The 20,933-nt window shown below is 35.7% G+C and overlaps 2 protein-coding genes across 3 annotated transcripts; one reads left to right on the top strand and one right to left on the bottom strand.

Annotated features, from left to right (window-relative positions):
- Positions 1-404: 404 nt before the first annotated feature.
- On the bottom strand, positions 405-2,258 carry LOC110890122 (putative late blight resistance protein homolog R1B-17). The gene has a single exon (XM_022137693.2). It carries the CDS (start codon positions 1,888-1,890, stop codon positions 439-441), a length of 1,452 nt encoding a protein of 483 aa, XP_021993385.1. The 5' UTR covers positions 1,891-2,258; the 3' UTR covers positions 405-438.
- Positions 2,259-6,197: 3,939 nt separating this feature from the next.
- Positions 6,198-14,971, top strand: LOC110890123 (uncharacterized protein At4g15545). 2 transcript variants are annotated; one of them, XM_022137695.2, is made up of 10 exons: positions 6,198-6,643; positions 6,737-6,805; positions 8,603-8,656; positions 8,799-8,862; positions 10,576-10,650; positions 10,740-10,976; positions 14,059-14,104; positions 14,184-14,262; positions 14,343-14,452; positions 14,782-14,971. In XM_022137695.2, the coding sequence occupies exons 1-9, from the start codon at positions 6,353-6,355 to the stop codon at positions 14,433-14,435; spliced, it is 1,008 nt and encodes a 335-aa protein (XP_021993387.1). In that variant the 5' UTR covers positions 6,198-6,352; the 3' UTR covers positions 14,436-14,452; positions 14,782-14,971. The 2 variants fall into 2 exon arrangements, with proteins under 2 accessions (XP_021993387.1, XP_021993386.1); XM_022137694.2 differs by having other exon boundaries at positions 14,343-14,472; positions 14,782-14,969.
- Positions 14,972-20,933: the final 5,962 nt, after the last annotated feature.

Genomic DNA, 20,933 nt, shown 5'->3' with positions numbered 1-20,933 from the left:
GGTAGTCAATTAATGTGAGCTTTTCAAGGCAGGCAAGGGATTTGAAGTCATATTCCTTTCCTGGGAAAGTAGAACATCTAAGTTCCTTAACGTGGGGAAAACACTTTTGAAAATTGTCTACACCATATCCCAACATCACTTTTGAAATAGTTTGCAAATTCATCGGTTTTTCAATGGAACAAAGAATAAAGGCCCTTTTAACGGTGTCCCCTTTAGAAGGTTGATAAGTCAACAAATGTCTCAGATATACCAAATCCGATATGTTACTGGGTAAAACAGTACGGATATGAGGTGTAACATAAATAAGAGTTTGAAGGTTCCATAAATTGCATATTAAAGATGGGAAACCTGCCGATTCTTTCCAGATTGCAAGATACCTCAAGTTAACTAGCAATTCCATGCCTTTGGGAAAAGTGGTCAATCTACACTTTTGTAGATCTAACACCCTAAGTAGCACAAAAGAAAGGAAACACCTTGCAATGTCATCACCCAACGTTCTGGAATTATAAGCCACAATATCGATCGAAGGTTTTGGGGAGGCGGATGAGCAATGTGTGGATCGTAGATATCTTTATTTATGAACACACGGACCGGCTTATATGGTGGTGTAATGACATTATAACGGTGAAAGAACAATACTAGCCTTTCTGTTTGAAGGATAAATCGTTCTTCCTTGGCTTTTTTCAAGCAAAGCTCCTTAACAAGATCATGCACTTTACAAGCTGTGACACCTTCATTAGACTTGCTCCTGTGTGCTACAATTACAAGATTCCTATCAATTAGATCCATCAAGTAGCCCTCTGCAATATCCTCCAAGCTTCTATTTTCAGTTTGTTGAATGAACCCCTCAGCCACCCATAACCAGATCAAATCTCGTACTTTAAACATGTAGTCTTCTGGGAAGCCACCAAGATAAAGAAAGCACTCTCTCAAGTGGAGAGGAAGATTATTGTAACTTAAACCTAATATTTCCAGGCATCCATTTTGGTCACCAACAATGTACAAACTGGCACTATAAGCAATTTCCATCCAAAACTTCTCATTCCATGCTTCTTTTGCTAGAACTCCTGCAATGACAACCACTGCAAGTGGTAATCTGTGACAACTTTCTACTATTCGCATTCCAGGTTTAAGTGACCATTCAGGGTACTTATTGCCACGGAACACCTTCTGACACAACAACTCCCAGCCTTTTTCTTTGTTCAAACATCCTAAGGGAAGAATCATTCCATCTAAATTTGCATGCTTAGCAACTTCAGTTATGCGACTGGTGATCAGAATTCGACTTCCATTGTCACCATGGGGGAAAAATAATTTCAGGTTATCCCATGTTTCTATGTGCCATATATCATCAATCACAATCAAATATCGCCGACCCATTAAGTGTTTATGCACCAATTCACGAAGTCGAGAGTCACTAGCCTTTTCAAGGTCTAGTTGATCACGAATGGATTCCAGAATCTGAATCAACACAGCCCGCTTATCATATGTTTGAGAAACAGTGACCCATACACGGATACGGAAATGATGCTTAACATACCCATCATTGAATACTTTGGTCGCCACGGTTATCTTACCTATCCCACCCATACCTACAATAGAGACAACATCTAGCTTCTTTCCATCATCCACAAGTTTATCTCTTATGAGCTCAGCATCACGATCAATCCCCACGAAGATATTGTCTAAAATTTTCTTCGATCCTAGTGAATTTCCGGACGTAGTACTTTGAGTAGCAGAAGATTGGTTTAGTGTTCTTTGAGGTCTTGGAGAAGAATCCGTCTTCATCCTATCGACGTTCAAACTCATGAAGTCTACCTCGACAGACTTTAGTGATCTCCTAACATCATTAAGATCGAAGGATCGTTTAAAGTCCACATTATTCCTCATGTGAACACTGGATAGAAAGAGATCAACGATATATTGTGCCTCTTCTGCTGCGTATGCGAATCTTTTCTTTTCTTCAGATCATTAACTTTTTCGAGGTCTTGGTGTTCATCGATGAAAAGGGTTCGGATCATAGGGTCCAGGTCATCATAGAGAAGTTGGAACTGAGGTCTTTGGCGTATAATTGAGGGGTTGTTGATGAATGGAATGTGGTCGTTGTTAATGAGGTGGTTCAACTTCTCCATGAACATCTGGATCCCTGCATATGCCATCTTGTTCCTGGAATAACAGAAGTTTAGAATGTACAGAATAAAGAAGTATTAGTTTTCTGAATTTTAGAAAAAGAAAAAGTATAATGATAAGGTTTAAATTTCTGAACAATTTCAATGGAAATAATGAAGGAAAGGATGAAATTTCCAACCAATTTTAATGGAGATAATGAAGTCAACATTTTTGACTTATCGTGGTCCATCTTTGATCTTTTAAAATTATGACTTTTATCAGATCCACAAATATAAAAGTCAACATTTTGGTTGTGCTCTACGGTTGTCAACTTGTCATCCATAATGTAATCAAGTAAGCTGTTGTTTTCTTTTGTGGCCACTTTTGTCACTTTCTTGCAAAAAGTTATAAACTTGTAAGTTAAAGGCTGCACGGCTGCGTCGTCCAGCCCGTCCTCCCTTGGCGCCGATCCAACCTCAATGCCGCCCCCTCCGTCTTCATCCCGTCGCGTCGTCTCCGTCGGAATTTCGACGTCCAGGACGGAGCAAAACAAGTGGGTCCCCTATTCTTTGTTTGTTTGTGAATAAGATTTGTACATTAGGCATGGATACTTGTATATAGTGGGATGGGGTAGGACCATCCTCTCATACCCTCTAGTTTAGTGGGATGGACCATCCTTAGGAGGAATATGACGTGGCGCCTACGTGGCGGATCATCCTCCCTTAGAGGACCATCACCATACCCTCTGGCCTAATAAAATAAGGCTAAAGGGTATGGGGAGGCTCATCCCCATGAGGATGAGCCGCCACCAGGGCCGGTTTTGGGCCCAGCAAACCCGTGCCGACTCCCGAGGCCCAAAATTTCGAAGGGCCCGAAAAATATTTATAAGTTTGTATATATTTATTAAATTATATATTTAGTATATTCATCCATTTTATATGCAAAACAATATTGGTGGTGTAGTGGCAAAAACCATCTTAAAATAATGCAAAGGTCTCAAGTTCGAAACTTTGCTCCATCACTAAGTTTTTATTTTTGTAATTCATTTACCCTTAACCATAATTTTGGGCCCAATTCTTTTCGTCGCCCGAGGCCTAAATTTTTTTAAGAGTTTTCGGGACGGCTCTGGCCGCCACGTAGGCGTCACATCACCAACTCATGGAGGATGGGCCTCCATGCATTTTGAGGGGGGGTGGAGGATGAGCCTACCCCACCTATTATTTTATAATTTTCTAAGTTTTTTTTTTGTTAACTTAATAAAAACTTTAAAAACATTAAAAATTACAACATAAAACAAACCTAAATAAATTCATTTCATAACATTAAAAAAAATTACATTTCCTAAAAATAAAAATCACGAAGGATCCATAGTCAGAGTGTAAGCGGGAGTCGAAAAAAAGTTAGGGTGGTTCGGGTTGGGATTATTCGGGTTGGGGTTGTTTGGGTTGGGGTTGTTTGGGTTGAATGGATTCATGATTAGAGAAAGTGGTATAAAAAATATGGAGTGTTTTTTATAAAAAAAGGAAGAGAATTGGAGAAGAATGAGAGATAATTTTATAAAAATAGATGAGATAGAGGGTATTTATTTAAATTGAAAAAGGAATTTTTTTTTATTTATATAGCCATTGTAACGGCTAAATCATTCAAAAGGTGGCCCGTCCTCCCCGGCTGTGGGGAGTCGTTTGTGCTGAGCCGAGCCCAGGGGGGCGGTGTGGGGGACCGGCGCCGGTCCTAGCCGGGCCTCAGCCGGCCCGATACCCTTCAGTCTAAACAAACAAAGTTAGTGAAGTAGATGAAACTGGTAAGTTTTTAAAACCAGAGTGACCCAAATACCAGAAAAAGACCTTTTGAATAGAAATAATAAAAATGCCAAACTATAGGAATGTAAATAACAGTTTACTCTTCCTATAAACATATAATTGAAGACCCCTATAACAGAAATAAAATCAATCTTTAGTAATATGTAACTATACCTTTGTTACTTATATGATGCGAGGGTATGCATATCTAAAAATACGATCTTAGAACCTCTTTTAATGTATCTTATGACCGCAAAAGTAATCTTTTGTTTGACACAAACACTATGCACATCATAATATATTTAATTTCTGACATAATAAATTTGTAGATTATAAAAACTGGTGTGAAATCTATATTCAGATGTATATCAACAATTACGTATCTTTATTACAATAAGATAAAAATAAAAAAATATGAATTGTTTTTTATCCCTAAATAACCAATTTTAGAATGACTTGAAAGCACTTTATCTATTGTAGGGATGAGCATGATATCCATTCGGTAGCGAACTGGTACCGGTGCCAAAAGTAGCAGTATCAAAAAACGGGGAAAATTGGTACTGAAAAACGGAGAAAATGGGTACCAATACTGAATATACCCGGTACGTTACGGTACTGGTACCTAGTACCAAATGTCCATCCTTAATCTAGTGTTGGGAAAATTGGAAAAAACAACCACTGGTTAAACTGGAATTGCTGGTTTGGTTCTAACATAATACATCGGGCATAATATACGGATATGTTTCTAGCGAACCGATGAAAACTGTTTATCTTTTGGTCTATGTTGACAGAACAGTTTTTGAGGATTCGATTTAAGTGACGCTCCGGTTTTCAAAAACTTGTTATCAAAGATCCATATTCGTCTAATTGGAAAAAAAACGCCCAAAACGGTAACAAATATAGTAACAGGTTTAAAAAAGAAAGGAAATTAAATTAAGACACCGTCTATATTTGTAAATTTAATCACATTGAAAAATTTGGGGGGAAATCAATTTTAAAATGCCAAAGACCAAGAAAATATTCCAAATATAATATTATAAAAACATATTGCAAGAATAGTCCTTGTACCCTTTCAAAAGTTACACTTTTAGTTCAATGACACTTTCTTTGACACGTTTTGCTCATCATATTAATTCTTATGACAAAAATTCAAATACAAATAATTTTATTGTATAAAACCTACGAAAAGGCGTGAAAAGATAAAAAATGCGATGACATTTTCGTAATTATTTACTCGTAGAGTAGTTATCAAAATTACCCTACAAATTCTTGTAGGGTAATTTTGATCTTTTAGGATAATTTTGTAAAATGATATTGTAGAGTAATTTTGATGTTGTAGGGTAATTTTGTAGAGTATCATAATTACTCTACAAATGATCTTGTAGGGTAATTTTGATTTTGTAGGGTAATTTTGATCCTGTAGGATAATTACGAGTAAAATAGTTACGTAAATGTCACCGCGTTTTTTTACCTTTTCACGCTTTTCGTACGTTTTGTACGATAAGACTATTTGTACAAGATATTTACCCTAATTCTTATAACCAAACAATCCATCCACCATCAGTCCATCACCATTAACATGGTTCTAGCGAAAAAACTAGGTCAGTGCACTTCACGACGATAAAATGATGATATTGTGTTCTTGACTTGTAATTCAAAAAAAAAAAAAAAAAAAACTATCGTTACATTTACTTTACTTTTATATGTTTTTTTTTTTATCATTGTTTGCATAATCATCGATACACAAAGTGCAAAGTGTTGCTTACTGAGTGATGGTTTTATCATGAACACAATAAATCCCCCATATGTCATATTTATGTTTGTGTGTAGTGTGTTAACTAAAAAAGTGAAAAAGTTGATATAACTTTACTGTCATATTTATCAAATCCACAAATTTTTAATCACTCTCTCACCTTTCACTTCACGCCCGCAATGGCCTTGACGAAGAGATCTTTGGCTCTAGGAATTGGTGACGTGGAAGGGGCTTATAAGAGCATTTACATCCCTTACACCATTTCTATCCTATAATTATACTAAATAACACTACATCTTCTTTCATTCAATTAAATAATATTTTATATATTTATCATTACATTTTTTCTTTCATCCACTCACAAGTTAATGCAATAACACCCTGTACGAGTAGTCTGACAGAATTATGCTTCGAAACAAAAAATGAAAAGTTAAAAAACAAAATATGAAATATGGGAATAATACAAGGACTATTTTTACATTTTTTTTTGTGTACAACCCTATTCTTAATGGCTTTGTCCTAAATAGTAGTTGGGACTTGGTGTCGAATCACATTCATACCTAATAAATCATTCACCAAAATACACACACAACCTGCTGCCAAAATTACACACCATTCAAACCTGTTCATCAAAACCTAGGGTTTCCGATCATCTTCATACAGCAGTTAGGGTTCCGATCATACTCACACGATGTCAGAACACAGCACAGGTAGTACGGCCAGCGGTCCAGATTTCAACCTACCAGATGAAATACTATCGGTAATCCCTACGGATCCGTACGACCAGTTGGATCTTGCTCGGAAGATCACTTCAATGGCGCTAGCATCACGCGTGTCGAAACTGGAGTCGGAAGCAGGTATGTTGCGGCATAAGTTGAACGAACGAGATCGTGTTGTTATGGAGCTTGAAGAGAAAGTTTCGGAACTTCAACAAACGTGTCATAATGTTCAGTTGCGGTTGCAGCTTACGGTTGAAGATAATGTAATTCGGTTTTTAGGTTACTGTTGATTGTTGTTGATTTTTGTGTAGGTTTTGTGGTTAACTTACTTTTGATTGTTTGTTTGGTGATTGAAGAGGAAACTTGTGGAGGAGAGAGATGCGTTGGCTGTGACTGCTAAGAAATTAGGGCGTGATTTAGCTAAGGTTTGGATTTTGGTTTGCAGTTCTTAATTTGGATGATTTTTCATTTTGGATTTGGTGTAATTTGTTATCTTATGCCTATAGTGATGTTTGATAGTCCTTTGCTTGTACTTTTTGTTCGGAACATATCTTTGTTGATAGTCTATGTTTGGCCCTAGAGTTTGAAGTATGTAACTATGTTAGGAACACATGAATACGGACACAAAACACGAAAGCGATAAACGAACACAGAGATTTATGTGGTTCGGTCTAAACTGACCCAGGTCCATGGGTGGCAACTAGGGTATATTTTTTAGTTAACTGCCATTTTCGTCCATGTGGTTTGGTGGAAAATGCCATTTCAGTCCAAAAAAATTTGCGCCAGTTCCGTCCTCAACATTTTTGAAATATGCCACTTCAGTCCAAAAAGATAAAAGCGCCGTTAAAAACATTGAGGATGGAACTGGCGCAAGGCGTTATCTTTTTGGACTGAAGGGGTACATTTCAAAAATGTTGAGGACGGAATTGCCGAATTGGCACAAATGTTTTTTAGGATCAGGCACACATGAATACGGACACAAAACACAAAAGCGATAAACGAACACCGAGATTTATGTGGTTCGGTCTAAACTGACCTAGGTCCACGGGTGGCAACTAGGGTATTTTTTTTATTGAGGTGATAATCAAATCACAAGTACATAGGTTATATTTATAGAGAATAATTAGGGTTTAGAAAACTTGCTTCCCAAGTTAAGCCCATGTAGGGCCCACAAGGTCTACGAACTCATCAAACTGTAGGTCTAGTTTTTTGTGATGATATAGTTTGTTTAGGCGATTGCGTTCATGCATCTGATGCTTTGTGGAACAATTGGTCAAGCAAAACAAAGAGACTATATGTTTTGTGGAACTTTCTCGACTCTTTTTTGTATTAACAACGAAAAAGCTCTTAAAGAATTACAATGGATGCTATCACAATTAATTAAGGAACAATTACTTGGAAATGGAGTTAGACTCTATTTGGATTTAAACTAAAAACTATTTAAAAGTATAGTTTTCACAAGACACATATTAAGGGGGTGAATGCGAAGTTAATCCTTGCATGCGAAAACTTGGAGGACAAGTTTGGAGTAAACAGCCTAATCGAATTAGGCTTAGTATTTAGCATTTAAATGTTGAAAATTAAGTAGCATGGTTAGTTTAGAATTCGAATAGAGTCTAACTTGATTTCCAATAATTGTTCCTTATAAATAGTGGTACGGTCTATTATAATTCTTTAAGAGATTTTCCATTGTTAATAAAAGTGAAGAGTCAAGGGAGTTCCCCAAAATTTCCAGTGTCTTTGTTTTGCTTGACCGAATCTGATCCAACATTTTCTTTCCCCATTTGCAGTATTCCTCACATTGCATTGTTTTAGTTATGTTTATACATAGATAAGTTTCTGTCCTATGTAGACTCCTAGATTAGCTCTTGAATTAGACTTCTCACTAACGCATTAGCTTGTTCATACTAAGTTGATTAAGCTTTAAATGTCATGTTATATAACTGTATTATCCCCTTTTTTTAAAAGTTCAGATGATTGCACACGTAGTAATGGCTTAAAGGTTTGAATTGACCACAAAGAAATGTTAGTTTGGGTTGTTTTCTCATTTTGGCAGAGTCCAAATCTCGCAGATAATTTGTCCACATGAATTATTTTTTTTTATTTTTTTGCAATAACTTATTTTTGCTTCTCTTTTCATATATGACACTATGGCAATGGGATCATTATATTTCATCTTGTAGTCACTTAGTGTATTTTGTTTTTTTTTTAATATTTGACAGCTGGAGGCCTTCAAGCGACAACTAATGCAGTCATTGAACGACAATGATTCAACTGTAAGATTGTTGTACCATTATTCTGTCTTCTATATCTCCATGCATTTCATGGGTCTGATCATGCTTTCCCTAATAACTTAATTGACAATAACTCTTAGTTTTGCTGAACCAATTATAACCTTTCAATGATTTGTGTCTTCAGGCGACAGCAACTGTAGATAGAGGCACCTATGACCAGTCTGCTCCTAAAGCTTATCCTGTTAAAGGTAAGTCTTAAGTTTGATTGAAAATAGTTTTCAGTTGTTTCTCTTCTTAGATAAGAGATGATATTTGTCAGTAATTGAAACTTGTTTATAATACGAGCCGTAACAGGTCGGGTTGACCTATAAACACTTTCTTTTCATTTTCTTTAAAGATAGAAAATGCATTCAATATGTTTAAAAAACTCTGTTATTACTTATTACGATAATAATCTAATTCTATTCTATATACTATAAATATGCAATTTTGTCCCATCAACCAACTTGGGCCCCTCAACTTTGGTATGTATCAACATTAGCCGCTCAACTTTAATAATGGCGTAATTAGCCCCTGAACTTTGGTAGTGACATGTTTAGCCCCTAAACTTTGGTAATGACATGTTTAGCCCCTTAACTAAAATAACTTTAGCCCCTCAACTTTAATAATAAACAACTTTAGCCTCTCAACTTTGATATTAATCAACATTAGCTGCTCAACTTTAATAATGACTTGTTTAGCCCCTAAACTTTGGTAATGACATGTTTAGCTCCTAAACTTTGGTAATGACATGTTTAGCCTCTTAACTAAAACAACTTTAGCCCCTCAACTTTAATAATGACATGTTTAGCCCCTTAACTACATCAAACAACTTTAGCCCCACAACTTTAATAATAAACAACCTTAGCCTCTCAACTTTAATAATGACATGTTTAGCCCCTCAACTTTAATGGTGACATCTTTAGCCCCTTAACTAACACGATTTTAGCCCCTCAACTTCAATAATAAACAAATTTAACCTCTTAACTTAATTAATGCCATGTTCTGTGTTTAAAAAAGCGAGCTTTAAGCGTGAAGCGCTGAAGCGTTTGGAAAAGCGCTTTTTTTGGTCTGAAGCGTTACAACACGTGAAGCGTTTTGAAGAGAGCTTTAAGCGCGAAGCGATGATGGTTTGAAGCGACGCTTCAGCCCAATCAGGTCACATTTGGGCCATTTTTAGGCCCAATAGGGTTTAAATGAGGCCCTACTTCTTTACCCTAATAATCAGCCGCTGTCTTTTAACATATCAGCCGCTGTCTTCCTCTTTCTCCTTCTATTCTCTCTGCAACTTGATTTCTGTTTAGAAATCATAATGGCCTCAGGATCAAACAGCACTACTACTGCCTCGGAAAAGTCCTTCTCATCTGGTGACCCGAGATGAATATGTACTTGATTATGATGATTATTGATTAAAGACTATTTTATGTTTATGTTTTAAGTGTGTTTCGACTTTAATTTATGTTTTAACTATGCTTTTTATGTGTTAAGTGTGTTTTTTAATCATGTTTTTGTGTTTATTATTGATTAACAAGTAGAATAGGTCATATTGATGTGTACAATAATTTTTTTTTTATTTTCTTTATTTTGAGCGCTTCGTATACGTGAAGCTCTAGCTTCGCGCTTGAAGCTTCGCTTAAAGCTTTTGGAACCAAAACGCTTCGGAGCGCCTCACGCTTTTTTAAACCAAAGCCATGTTTAGCCCCTCTAATAATGATATGTTTAGGCCCTTAGCTAAAACATTAAATTAAACAACTTTAACTCTCACGATTTGCTTATTTTTATCTACGTTTCGAACCTGCTGTGGAGCGCAGGTGGTAACCTACTAGCTTTTATAAATAAGAAAATTTAGGAGATGCACAAATAAAAAATACGCTTTGACTGTGGTTGTGATTTGCTTTATCGTTGTTACTCGTACCCTGCAGAAGAGGAGACAAATGGCTATAGAAGACACCATTCTTACAGTGGCTCTATTGATAGTGGAAACATACATGATGACGGTACCAAAACTGTTTATGTTTAAGATTTTTATTTGATCAAGTTGTGTAGCTCCCACTTAATTGTAATATAATTATCCTTCTTATTACAGCCTCAAAGCTTACTGGTCAAAGGTTTTCTGTGACACCGTATATCAGCACACGTGTAACTCCAACTGCAACCCCCAAAACAGCCTCTGCAAGTGTGTCTCCTAGAAGGTATTCTGCTTCTGGCACTACATCCCCAACAAAAATTCAATATGAAAGCCGTACAACAATGTCTTCATGGTACCCATCAAGTCAACAATCTTCAGCTGGAAACTCTCCTCCTCGTGGCCCCCCTATACCAGGTTTGAAGGCTTTACACCTCAGCAAAGGCTTAACAAATTGTTTTATTTTTATATTTTGCTGTAGTTTAATGGGGTGTGAATTTCTGACACGACCCGAACCTAACACGAAATTCGTGGGTATGGGCTTAGTCTAAATGGGTTCGGGTGAGTTTCAGATTTAACTAGGGGTGAGCATAATCTGGGCTGGACCGAAAATACCCGATAACCGACTCGAAAAATTACCTACACCGAACCGTATAAGGTAGGTACAAGGATCGGTTCCTAAGTTTCACAATAAGCTGGGTTCGGGTTGGGTCGGTCCAAAAACCCGAAAAAACCCGAGTATACAACTGGACCGAAATTAGGCATATATACTTTTCTGGGGAAGAATACATAATAACTTTAACATAGCGTGATTCTTTTCAATTTCATGGAGGATATTCGATTTTTTGAAGAATTACTAACGATTATAAGCCGTACTCCTTGCATTAAACTTGTACAATCTTTAGTGTATTCAGGTACTAATACATAGTTTGCTCTTTGTCCAAGATGCATGTATTGCTTATATGATTGTTGTTGATGCCTATAAACATAGTTATCAAAAGCGCTCGCCTGGTGCGCCTAGGCGCAATTTTCAGGCGAGGCGCAACCTTACCGCCTTGTGCCGTTAAAGGCGCTGTTCTGCTAAGCTTCCGGCCAAAAATCGACTTTCCGGCGACTATTCCGGCTAGATTCCTGCCCAGTTACCGGCGAACTTCTCCAAGTTAGTGCCACTTTCCTTGTGGACAGATTTGTGGTTTTGGATGGATCAACGGAGACAGAAATTTGAAGAGGAGAGGAAGAGAAAGATGAAAGAATGAGAGACAGCATGACTTGCAAGAAAGGAGACTGTGTTTTCACTTTTGAAGAGGAGAGCAGAATTTTTGCTTAAAAACTTACTTTAACAGTGTTTTGCAGAAAAAGATAAGCACTGTGCACTGTGCACTTGTGCAGAAAGGAGACTGTGTCAACAGCTACCAAAATTCATATTTCTTTCAAAATATTTTAAGTTATTATAGCAAGTATTCAACTTTGTTAGAATTTCTTTTACAAAAATTATCTTAAAAGGTTTTATTATTATTTTTTTTAAACTAGTTGGATGGTTTTATTAATTTTATACACATATAAGATATATTTATATCTTTTTCAATACATAATACATTTTATTATTTTTTCATTTATGTGCGCTTTTTTTTTCTCGGGCCCTCGCTTTTTTTTGCGCCTTGCGCCTAGGCCCCAGGCGAGGCCTATGCGCCTTGAGTGCGCCTAGCGCATTTGATAACTATGCCTATAAAATCAGCATAATTGGAATAGGAATTGAAACACTCTGTTTTACTTATTATTATTAAGAGTCGGGTTGGATATTTTGCTCCGGACCGATATGCCCGAGTGTTAAATAACAGGAACCGACCCCATGCTTTAGGGTATTTAATCGGGTATGATTATACAACGGTCTCGGTTCTCGGGTCGGGTCGGGGAGTTCTCGGGTGGGGTAATTAAAAATGCTCACCCCTAGATTGAAGCCGCGAATCCGTTTAGCCAAACGGGTCGGGTTTGGGTTAATCCGGTTGGGTTGGTGGGTTGGCCCATTTAACCCATTTATATTAAATTTTATTTATTTTACAATATGTTTTATGTCGTAAATTAAATTGGGTGTGTACTTTATGCCATAATTATCATTTAAAAAGAGAAATCAACATCAAATTTTATTATTTAAATGCAATTGTATTATATGTATTTTTGTTATTTTAGTATATTTTAATTTAATATATTAATTTATGGGAAAAAATAATAATTAAAAAAATTCTGGCTGAACGGGCCGTGTTCGGGTCACCTCGGGAATATTCGGGCCGTGTTCAGGTTCATATGTATGACACACTTTTCGGGTTTGGGTCGTGTTCGACCAAAATTTTTGGGTTTGGTTTGAATCCGCCAACCCATGAACACAATCGTTCTAAGAGCCATGATTTTCGTATTGGTATCTTAGTTTAAAAAAGCGCGCTTTAAGCGTTTGGCAAAAACGCTTTATTTGGTCTGAAACGACGCTTCAGCATAGGCTTCAGGCCCGGGTTTTCGGAGCTGCATTCGTGTCCGCAGGACGTGCGGGCACGAGTTCAACCCAATTCCAGTTCAGAAGCTCATTTATGTGTTAAGTGTGTATTTTAATCATGTTTTTTTGTTTATTATTGATTAACAAGTAGAATAGGTCATATTGATGTGTATAATATTTTTTTTTATTTTTTTTTTATTTTGAGCGCTTCGAATACGTGAAGCTCTCGCTTCGCGCTTGAAGCTTCGCTTAAAGCTTTTGGAACCAAAACGCTTCGGAGCGCCTCGCGCTTTTTTAAACCAAGATTGGTACGTGATGTTGTACCCAATTGCAAATCACTGGCGTACCGATCTCTGTGAAATCGCGATCCAAATTGACGGGAATTCGCAAATTCTAGGATCCTAATTGTCAATCCAGTTAAGAAGATCAATTGCGAATTCTGTGATTCCAATTGTGAATTTTATGATTCCGATACGCCAGCTGGATTGTTTTTGGGACGTTCTGATCACTTGAAATCGAAATTGAAATGTGTCCAAGAACCATCTGATTTCAATCCTTGTTTCGTGAAATCAACTTCAGCTAAATTAGATGAAGGAATCTGGCTGATGAGATGGCATGCTCGCACGGAGAGTTTATGGAAATGATTGTCAAAATCTCTAAATTACCTTATATTCTAATTAACCTTCCTTACTCAACTATCTATCTATCAAAATTCCTTAAATACTTCTCAACCGTTGAGAGTATTCACATGATCTTTATATATATATATATATATATATATATAATAAAAAGACTATTATTCTTTCTGATGTGTACAAACCGAACCGGACTCTATGGTACACCATATCGTATCCTACCGAAATGAAACTACCCCCATGTGTACCGAATTCGCTCCATGAGCCGAATTGCGTACCCGAACCACGTAATCGTACCGGAGCGAACCACGAATTAGGTAACTATGGTTTAGCACCCCTCGTTTATATGTTTATTCATCTTACATGACTTTTTTTATAGGGCGCGCTACTAAGATTGATGGAAAAGAGGTCTTCCGTCAAGCAAGGTGAATTAATTTTAGGACAAATTTTTAAGTGGCTAATCTATTCATTGAAAAAAGCCTAATATCTCTCTTTCTTTACCAGGAGTCGACTATCTTATGAGCAATTTAGTGCGTTTTTAGCAAATATAAAGGAGTTAAATTCTCAAAAGCAATCCCGTGAGGTGAGTAGTACATCTTCTGCTGTCACACCTATTGATCTCTTTTAGTTTTTATAAACTCTTTATCTTGCTGTCTTTTTCAGGAGACTTTGAGGAAGGCAGAAGAAATATTTGGGTCTGATAACAAGGATCTTTATCTATCATTTCAAGCTCTACTAAATCGCAACAAACAATGAGGACATCGTTGATTGAGGTTATATTATTTGAATAAGCGTGAGTCCCCACCCTGCTTCTGTGTGTGTTAATTTTGTTAGAGGTGGCAATTTTATGAAACCAAAATGGCATTTTATGTATTTACTCTAATGTAATAAGTTTTCTAGTTAGCTATTTAACTGGTATGCTAAAAAATCACCTTCACGACTTTTAAGTTTTTAACTAAAGTTTTAACATTATCTACTTGACCCGTTAGAGATAGAATACAACTCGAATCAACCCATTGATAACTAAATGGGTTAAAATTGCCACCTATAGTTTTCACAACAATTGCAGAGTTTGACTTTTGTCTTCTTTCCATGCTAATAGGATTACCGATTACGGGGTTTATGGATTAAACCATGTATTGGGAAGCTAAAAGCTGATTAGGTTTAGTTTGACCTGATTTTATTCCTGTATGAAGTGTAAATTACTGAATCAATCACTATGACCAATGAACCAATTTGTTGTTTCAATTACTTATTGCAATGCTTAAGTTCAAAAGAGCATTTTTGGTGTTTAAGTTTCTTTATAATTTTTCCTTTTCTTTTTGAGATTGGTTTCATATGCATGGGATTTCACTTTTTTCATCTTTAATCCCTCATCGCTCACCTATTGTGTGTCCCATCTGTTTTTCAAGATCTGATGAGATATTCTCTGAATTTCAATATTTGAATTGATCTTGCTTGAATTTCGAATAATTTTATGTCATTAAAAGACAAATGTAATTTTTTTCCGAATTGAGTCAACTTTTTTGCATGGTAATTTTCTCATATCTTTGAATATTCATCCCTATATCTTTTACTATGGATAGATTGTTCCCATGGTCATGGGTGTTATTTGGATACAATATGCACCTAACATGAAACTCTGTGGTTTGGGTTTACTCTTAAAGGGTTTGGAACAGTTTGGGTCGAAGCCGCAAACACATTTAGCTAATTAGCTGGTCTTGGGTCAATTTTTTTTTGTTAATTCTTGGGTAAATTGCATTTTACGTCCTTTAAGTTTCAGGAAAAATTTCAGGCGTTGTCCTTTAACTAACGAAATTACGACGGATGTCCTTTATGTTTTAATTTCTTTACAGCGGATGTCCTTAATTTTGTAACCTTTTTAGGGAGAAAGGACACCGCCTGTAAAGAAATTAGAACATAAAAGGATATTCGCTGTAATTTCGTTAGTCAACGCCTGAAATATTGCTAAAATTTAAAGGACGTAAAATGCAACTTACCCTTAAATTTTAATAGAGAACAAGATTCGTTGCGTTAGAGCAATTGTTATTAAAAATAAGTGTTTGGGTTACTGTGGTTTGGATTTGTGTTTGACATGATTTTGGATTCATTTTCGACCTGCCAACCCACATGCTTATTGGGGAGATTTGTAGGATTTAGATCGGAACAAAGGTGTTATGTTTTCAAATACGATTAGTGACCTATAAGAATAAAACCAAGTGCGATTCTTAGCATAACACAAACCTTATTTAGTGGATGGAACTTTGAGATGACAATTGACGAGTAGTTTGGGTTGATTTGATCGGTAACCATATTATTGCATCCATTTTTCATATACATAATTAATGTATTGTATAAAATTATAAAAAAAACTATACTGCTACAATAAAATCAGATTCTCTAAATAAAGTAAACAAGTTGAAATCTCTGGCATGTTGAACCCTACAATTCTGCGGTTCATAATATATCAGTGCATGTACTTGAAGAAGCGTTTAGAAGCCGACCCGATTGAACAAATATGTATAGATGTTCTGGATAAAGATAGGGTGATGATTATAAAGAGTCATACTATGTTGTTGAATGCAAGAATATATGTGTAGAAAGTAGAGTTATTATTATTGTTTATACATAAATGTCATTATCTGTTTGTCCTTTTGTGTATGTGTTTCTGAACAATATCTAACAGGTATAGATTTGATGCTAATTCCAAAATTCACTTTCTCAAGGCAGTATGTATCTTACACCAGCTATTGTTGGAACCCTCACCAAATAAGCTGCAGCCAGCCAAACAATATTACTCTAAATTTTTCTCATTTTTTCTTCTTGGATTTGATTTAGACTATCGCATATCTTTTTGCAGCCCACTAAATTATTGCCTTCTTAGACATGACTGTTTGGTTCTGTGAAATGTTTGAACCAAATGACTTGTTTTTTGACTGACTTAGACTAACTTTCATGCCTTATTCTTTGCGGTAGGGTCATAATGTTAAGAACTTGGTATGTCCTAGGTTTGTAAAAACCAATTAATAACCACTTTTTTTAGTAGCCTTGAAAATGTGTTATTAGAAAACTCATAAGACTGATTGATAACTAATGGGATCAGATAAATTGTAGCTTGCGTTAGAAAATCAGTGAAAGCTGTATTCGAATCTGAGACCTCTGTTACAATGACTTAGACACTTGCCACCCGTTAGAAGGTTAAGTTCGGTACAAGATTACTTGTAATTTATAAATAAAACGGAAACAATAATGGGATCGGATAAAATGTAGCTTGCGTTAGAAAATCAGTGAAAGCTGTATTCGAATCTGAGACCTTTGTTACAATGACTTAGACACTTACCACCCGTTAGAAGGTTAAGTTTGGTACAAGATTACTTGTAATTTATAAATAAAACGGAAAACAGTAATGGGATCAGATAAAACGTAGCTTGCGTTAGAAAATCAGTGAAAACTGTATTCGAATCTGAGACCTCTGTTACAATGACTAAGACACTTACCACATGTTAGAAGGTTAAGTTTGGTGCAAGATTACTTGTAATTTATAAATAAAACGGAAAACAATAATGGGATCAGATAAAATGTAGCTTGTGTTAGAAAATCAGTGAAAGCTGTATTCGAATCTGAGACCTCTGTTACAATGACTTAGACACTTACCACCCGTTAGAAGGTTAAATTTGGTACAAGATTACTTGTAATTTACATATAAAACGAAAACAATCACAAGTTCCACATCTTCTGGTTCGTGATCATGGTCTTTCCTTTTATCATGAAAAACTTGCAATCACGCACGTGAGGCGATGTTAACTGTTAAGTGAATACAAGGATGGTTAAATACTCTAGAAACATAGTTGTAACAGAACTATTGATATTATCTTAAAAACTTTAACAAAAAGGTCGCTTTCAAAAGGCTAGTTTTAACCATCATAATATAAAGGAGAATTATAGACGATTATCGCGTTTTCATGTGGATGATTGCGATATATTTTTGTTTGAAAACGAACCACAATGATGCTTTATAAGACATACATTCGGGGCTGATGGCGATGGCTATGGCTGTGGGATAGGAAACAGAGGCACCTGATACCCATATAAATCTCATCAATCTTCTTTTCTTTTGCCATGCTTTTCAAAGTAGTCAGGCATAACTTAAGTAACAAGACCTGGAATATGTTCACAGCCGTTTTAAATCTCCTAATAAACCATTTTCTAAAAGATATAAAAAAGTCTCAAGTTCCAATTTAACAAGTTACAAAAAAATAAAAAATAAATATAAAAGATACAAAAAGTCTCAAGTTCCAATTTAGCAAGTTACAAAAAAATAATAATAAATAAATAGTAATAATTAATAAATAAATATGATAAAAACGTGTCTAAAATGAACGGATTAACATTCAAAGCAGTTTTAAAAAGTAAACGAGAAAAAGATCGTAATATATAACCTTTTTCTAAAAATAACTGATTTAAGGAAGTGTATATAAAAGGATGAACATTTAAAGCAAATAACTGATTTAAGGAAGTGTATATAAAAGGATGAACATTTAAAGCAGTTTTAAAAAGTTAAAGAGAAAATGATTATAATATATAACCTTTTCTAAAAATAACTGATTAAAGGTTTGAAAACAGAGAAGTCAAGGCCATGTTTTATAAAATGATTATAATATATAAAAGGAAGTCAAGGCCATGTTTAGATTTCCTCATTCTAAAATAGTAATGGCTCATTCTAAAATAGTAATGGGTATTCATAAATTGTTATAAGGGGAAAGGGTGTGGCATCATGGTTGGACATGATTCGTCATATGGAAACATGAATGGAAAGCTATACTACCCTTTGCATGATCCACCATGGTTTGTATGCATTAAACCATGGCAACCATGGTCATCCTTTCCATTTTTCAAAAAAAAAAAAAAATTAATTTCCTTTTTCTTTAGACAAAGATAAATTAAAATAAATAAGATGATAGTGGTTTGGGTCATTACCACACCCTTAGGGTATTGTTTTGGATGGTGGATTAGAGGTGGGTCACATGGTATTGACGTGAAGGGTCATGGTGGTCATGAGGGTCATGACCACACCCTATAGCCTAACTGATGGAATCGACAGTGCCAAAATGAGAAGCTCGGTTTATTTTTGGGTTGTGCTAAACGGTGTAAACGTATTCGTTTTTTCAAAGTTTTTACCAAATATACCCCTCTCCAACCATAGTTGTCAAAGGCGCAAGGCGCAAAGGGTGAGCCATGGGCCTCAATGCAAGGCGCTTAAAAAGCGAGTACTTTTTAAGCGAGTCGTTTAGTATAAAAATACAAATTTTAGGGAATTTGGACATGTAATAGGCTTCTTTAGGGCTAGTTTAAGTTGTTTTAGGTTGTTTCAAGGCTTGTTTAGGGTTTTATAATTGTTTCAAACATGTTCAAAACTGTTCAAACGATTTTTGACCGGAATTTCGTTAAAAATTGGCCCTGAAAATGCGTCCGAGGGTCTGAAAATGGGTCTTTTGAAGCAAATCGAGAAGGCTGGGCTGGGCCTGAGAAGTGGGCCTAGACGCGCGCCTGAATAAACCTTGACAATAAAGTCTCCAGCAACTAAATTAGTCGCATCACTCTTTTACTTTGTCTCATAGAAGGTGCGCTATCACCCATTTACTTTATCTTATAGAGGGTGTGCTATGTATAACAAGGCGTTATGTATACCAGAATGGTATATTTGGGCTCTTACTATTCTTACATTCCTACATTTTATTCTTACATTTATACATTTTATTATTACGTACTTTATCTCTCTTTATATCTATATATGTATAAAAAGAGATAGAAAAGAGTGGTATGTAAATATTAACTCTCTGTATTTAACCTCACTCTTTTAAAGTCGTAAGGTTTAGTTTTTATGGTTTAGTAATAATACGGCCGACACTATAGAGATTGGAAAGATAGTGGCACTGTAGAAAGAAGTATGAAAGTGGGGTGGATAGGGCACATGCTAGATTCTAGGTCTAGGAATTAGGTCAGATATCTTTTCAAAGTAGAAGGTGGTCTAGTGGGGGTGCAATTGCAAAATAGTCCTCACTCTTGTTTCTTCGAATCCTATTCATAGAAATCATTCTTCAAATCTCCTGCAATAATAACAAGTTTTACACTCATTTAACTTTTTTTTTATTATTATAGTCTATATTATTAATGAGAAGGAATGTTTCTAGAAAAACAAGTTTGATTTATGTCATGTGATTATGAGGGAGAGATTGACGTTAATCGATTGGAATTACTAGAATTAAACGTGTAAAATATTATCTGGTGGGTCCATCAATTGTATAGTACTCGATCACTCACCTCTCAAATTAATCTATTATAAGATTACAATACAATGAAACCTATGTTTCACTAAAGATATGGATCCTTGCATATTCTTGTCGTGTATTTATAATTCATTTCCCGGCGTCTATCTCTTATGCCATTTTTTATATTGTTCATTAATGTCATATGTTGAATAAATAAAAGTTGAGCTTTAGGTGCTGTTTGTTTTTTCAGAGGTAAAATGTCTGCAGTCTGCGGACCACATCTGCAGACACCAGTAGCAGAAGAGGTGGATCAAACCTCTGCAGTCTGCAAGAAGAAGACTGTTTGTTTTTTAACTTCTGCATTTGGTTTTCGAGTTAAATTCTACTCTGAGACTGAACAAAAATTGAAGAATTATGATCAAACTGAACATTAATAACCTAATTTAGCTAAATTCTACTACAAAACAGAACAAAAATCGAAGAATTACGATCAAATTGAACAATTATAACCTAACTAGTTATTTTCCTCCCGCACATTGCGGCGGGACCCAATGACTACAAAAGACGTGTCAGCAACGGCAAACAGATATCGAATATTAAAATATAAATAAAATTACGTGGTAAGGATAATCACTCCGTCATAAAAAAACGATTTTAAATAACCTACTATATAATAATAGGACCCACACGTCCTACACGTTGGAAATTCGGTTGTTTTCAGTTCAGTTATTATGGTGCTAACACGTTAAAATATGGATGAGCTCGGTACCGGTAACGGAAGCGAAAGTACCAATCTGGAAAATCATCGAAATTAGGTACCGGCACCGAAAATTCTCGGTACAATACGGTATGGTATTTGAAGGTAAAAATCAATAAATACAGGTATGGTGCTAGACCGGTGTCGAACCTAAAGTAACGATTCTGAAAACGCCAAAAGGTGGGTACCAAATTGGTACCGAAAATGATTTAGTATATTAAATTTGGT

This window comes from Helianthus annuus, chromosome 11 (genome assembly GCF_002127325.2).
Source record: "Helianthus annuus cultivar XRQ/B chromosome 11, HanXRQr2.0-SUNRISE, whole genome shotgun sequence".
Taxonomy (NCBI): Eukaryota; Viridiplantae; Streptophyta; class Magnoliopsida; order Asterales; family Asteraceae; genus Helianthus; species Helianthus annuus.
The sequence above is the reverse complement of the archived record's forward strand: the minus strand, read 5'-3'. Positions and strand labels throughout refer to the sequence as shown.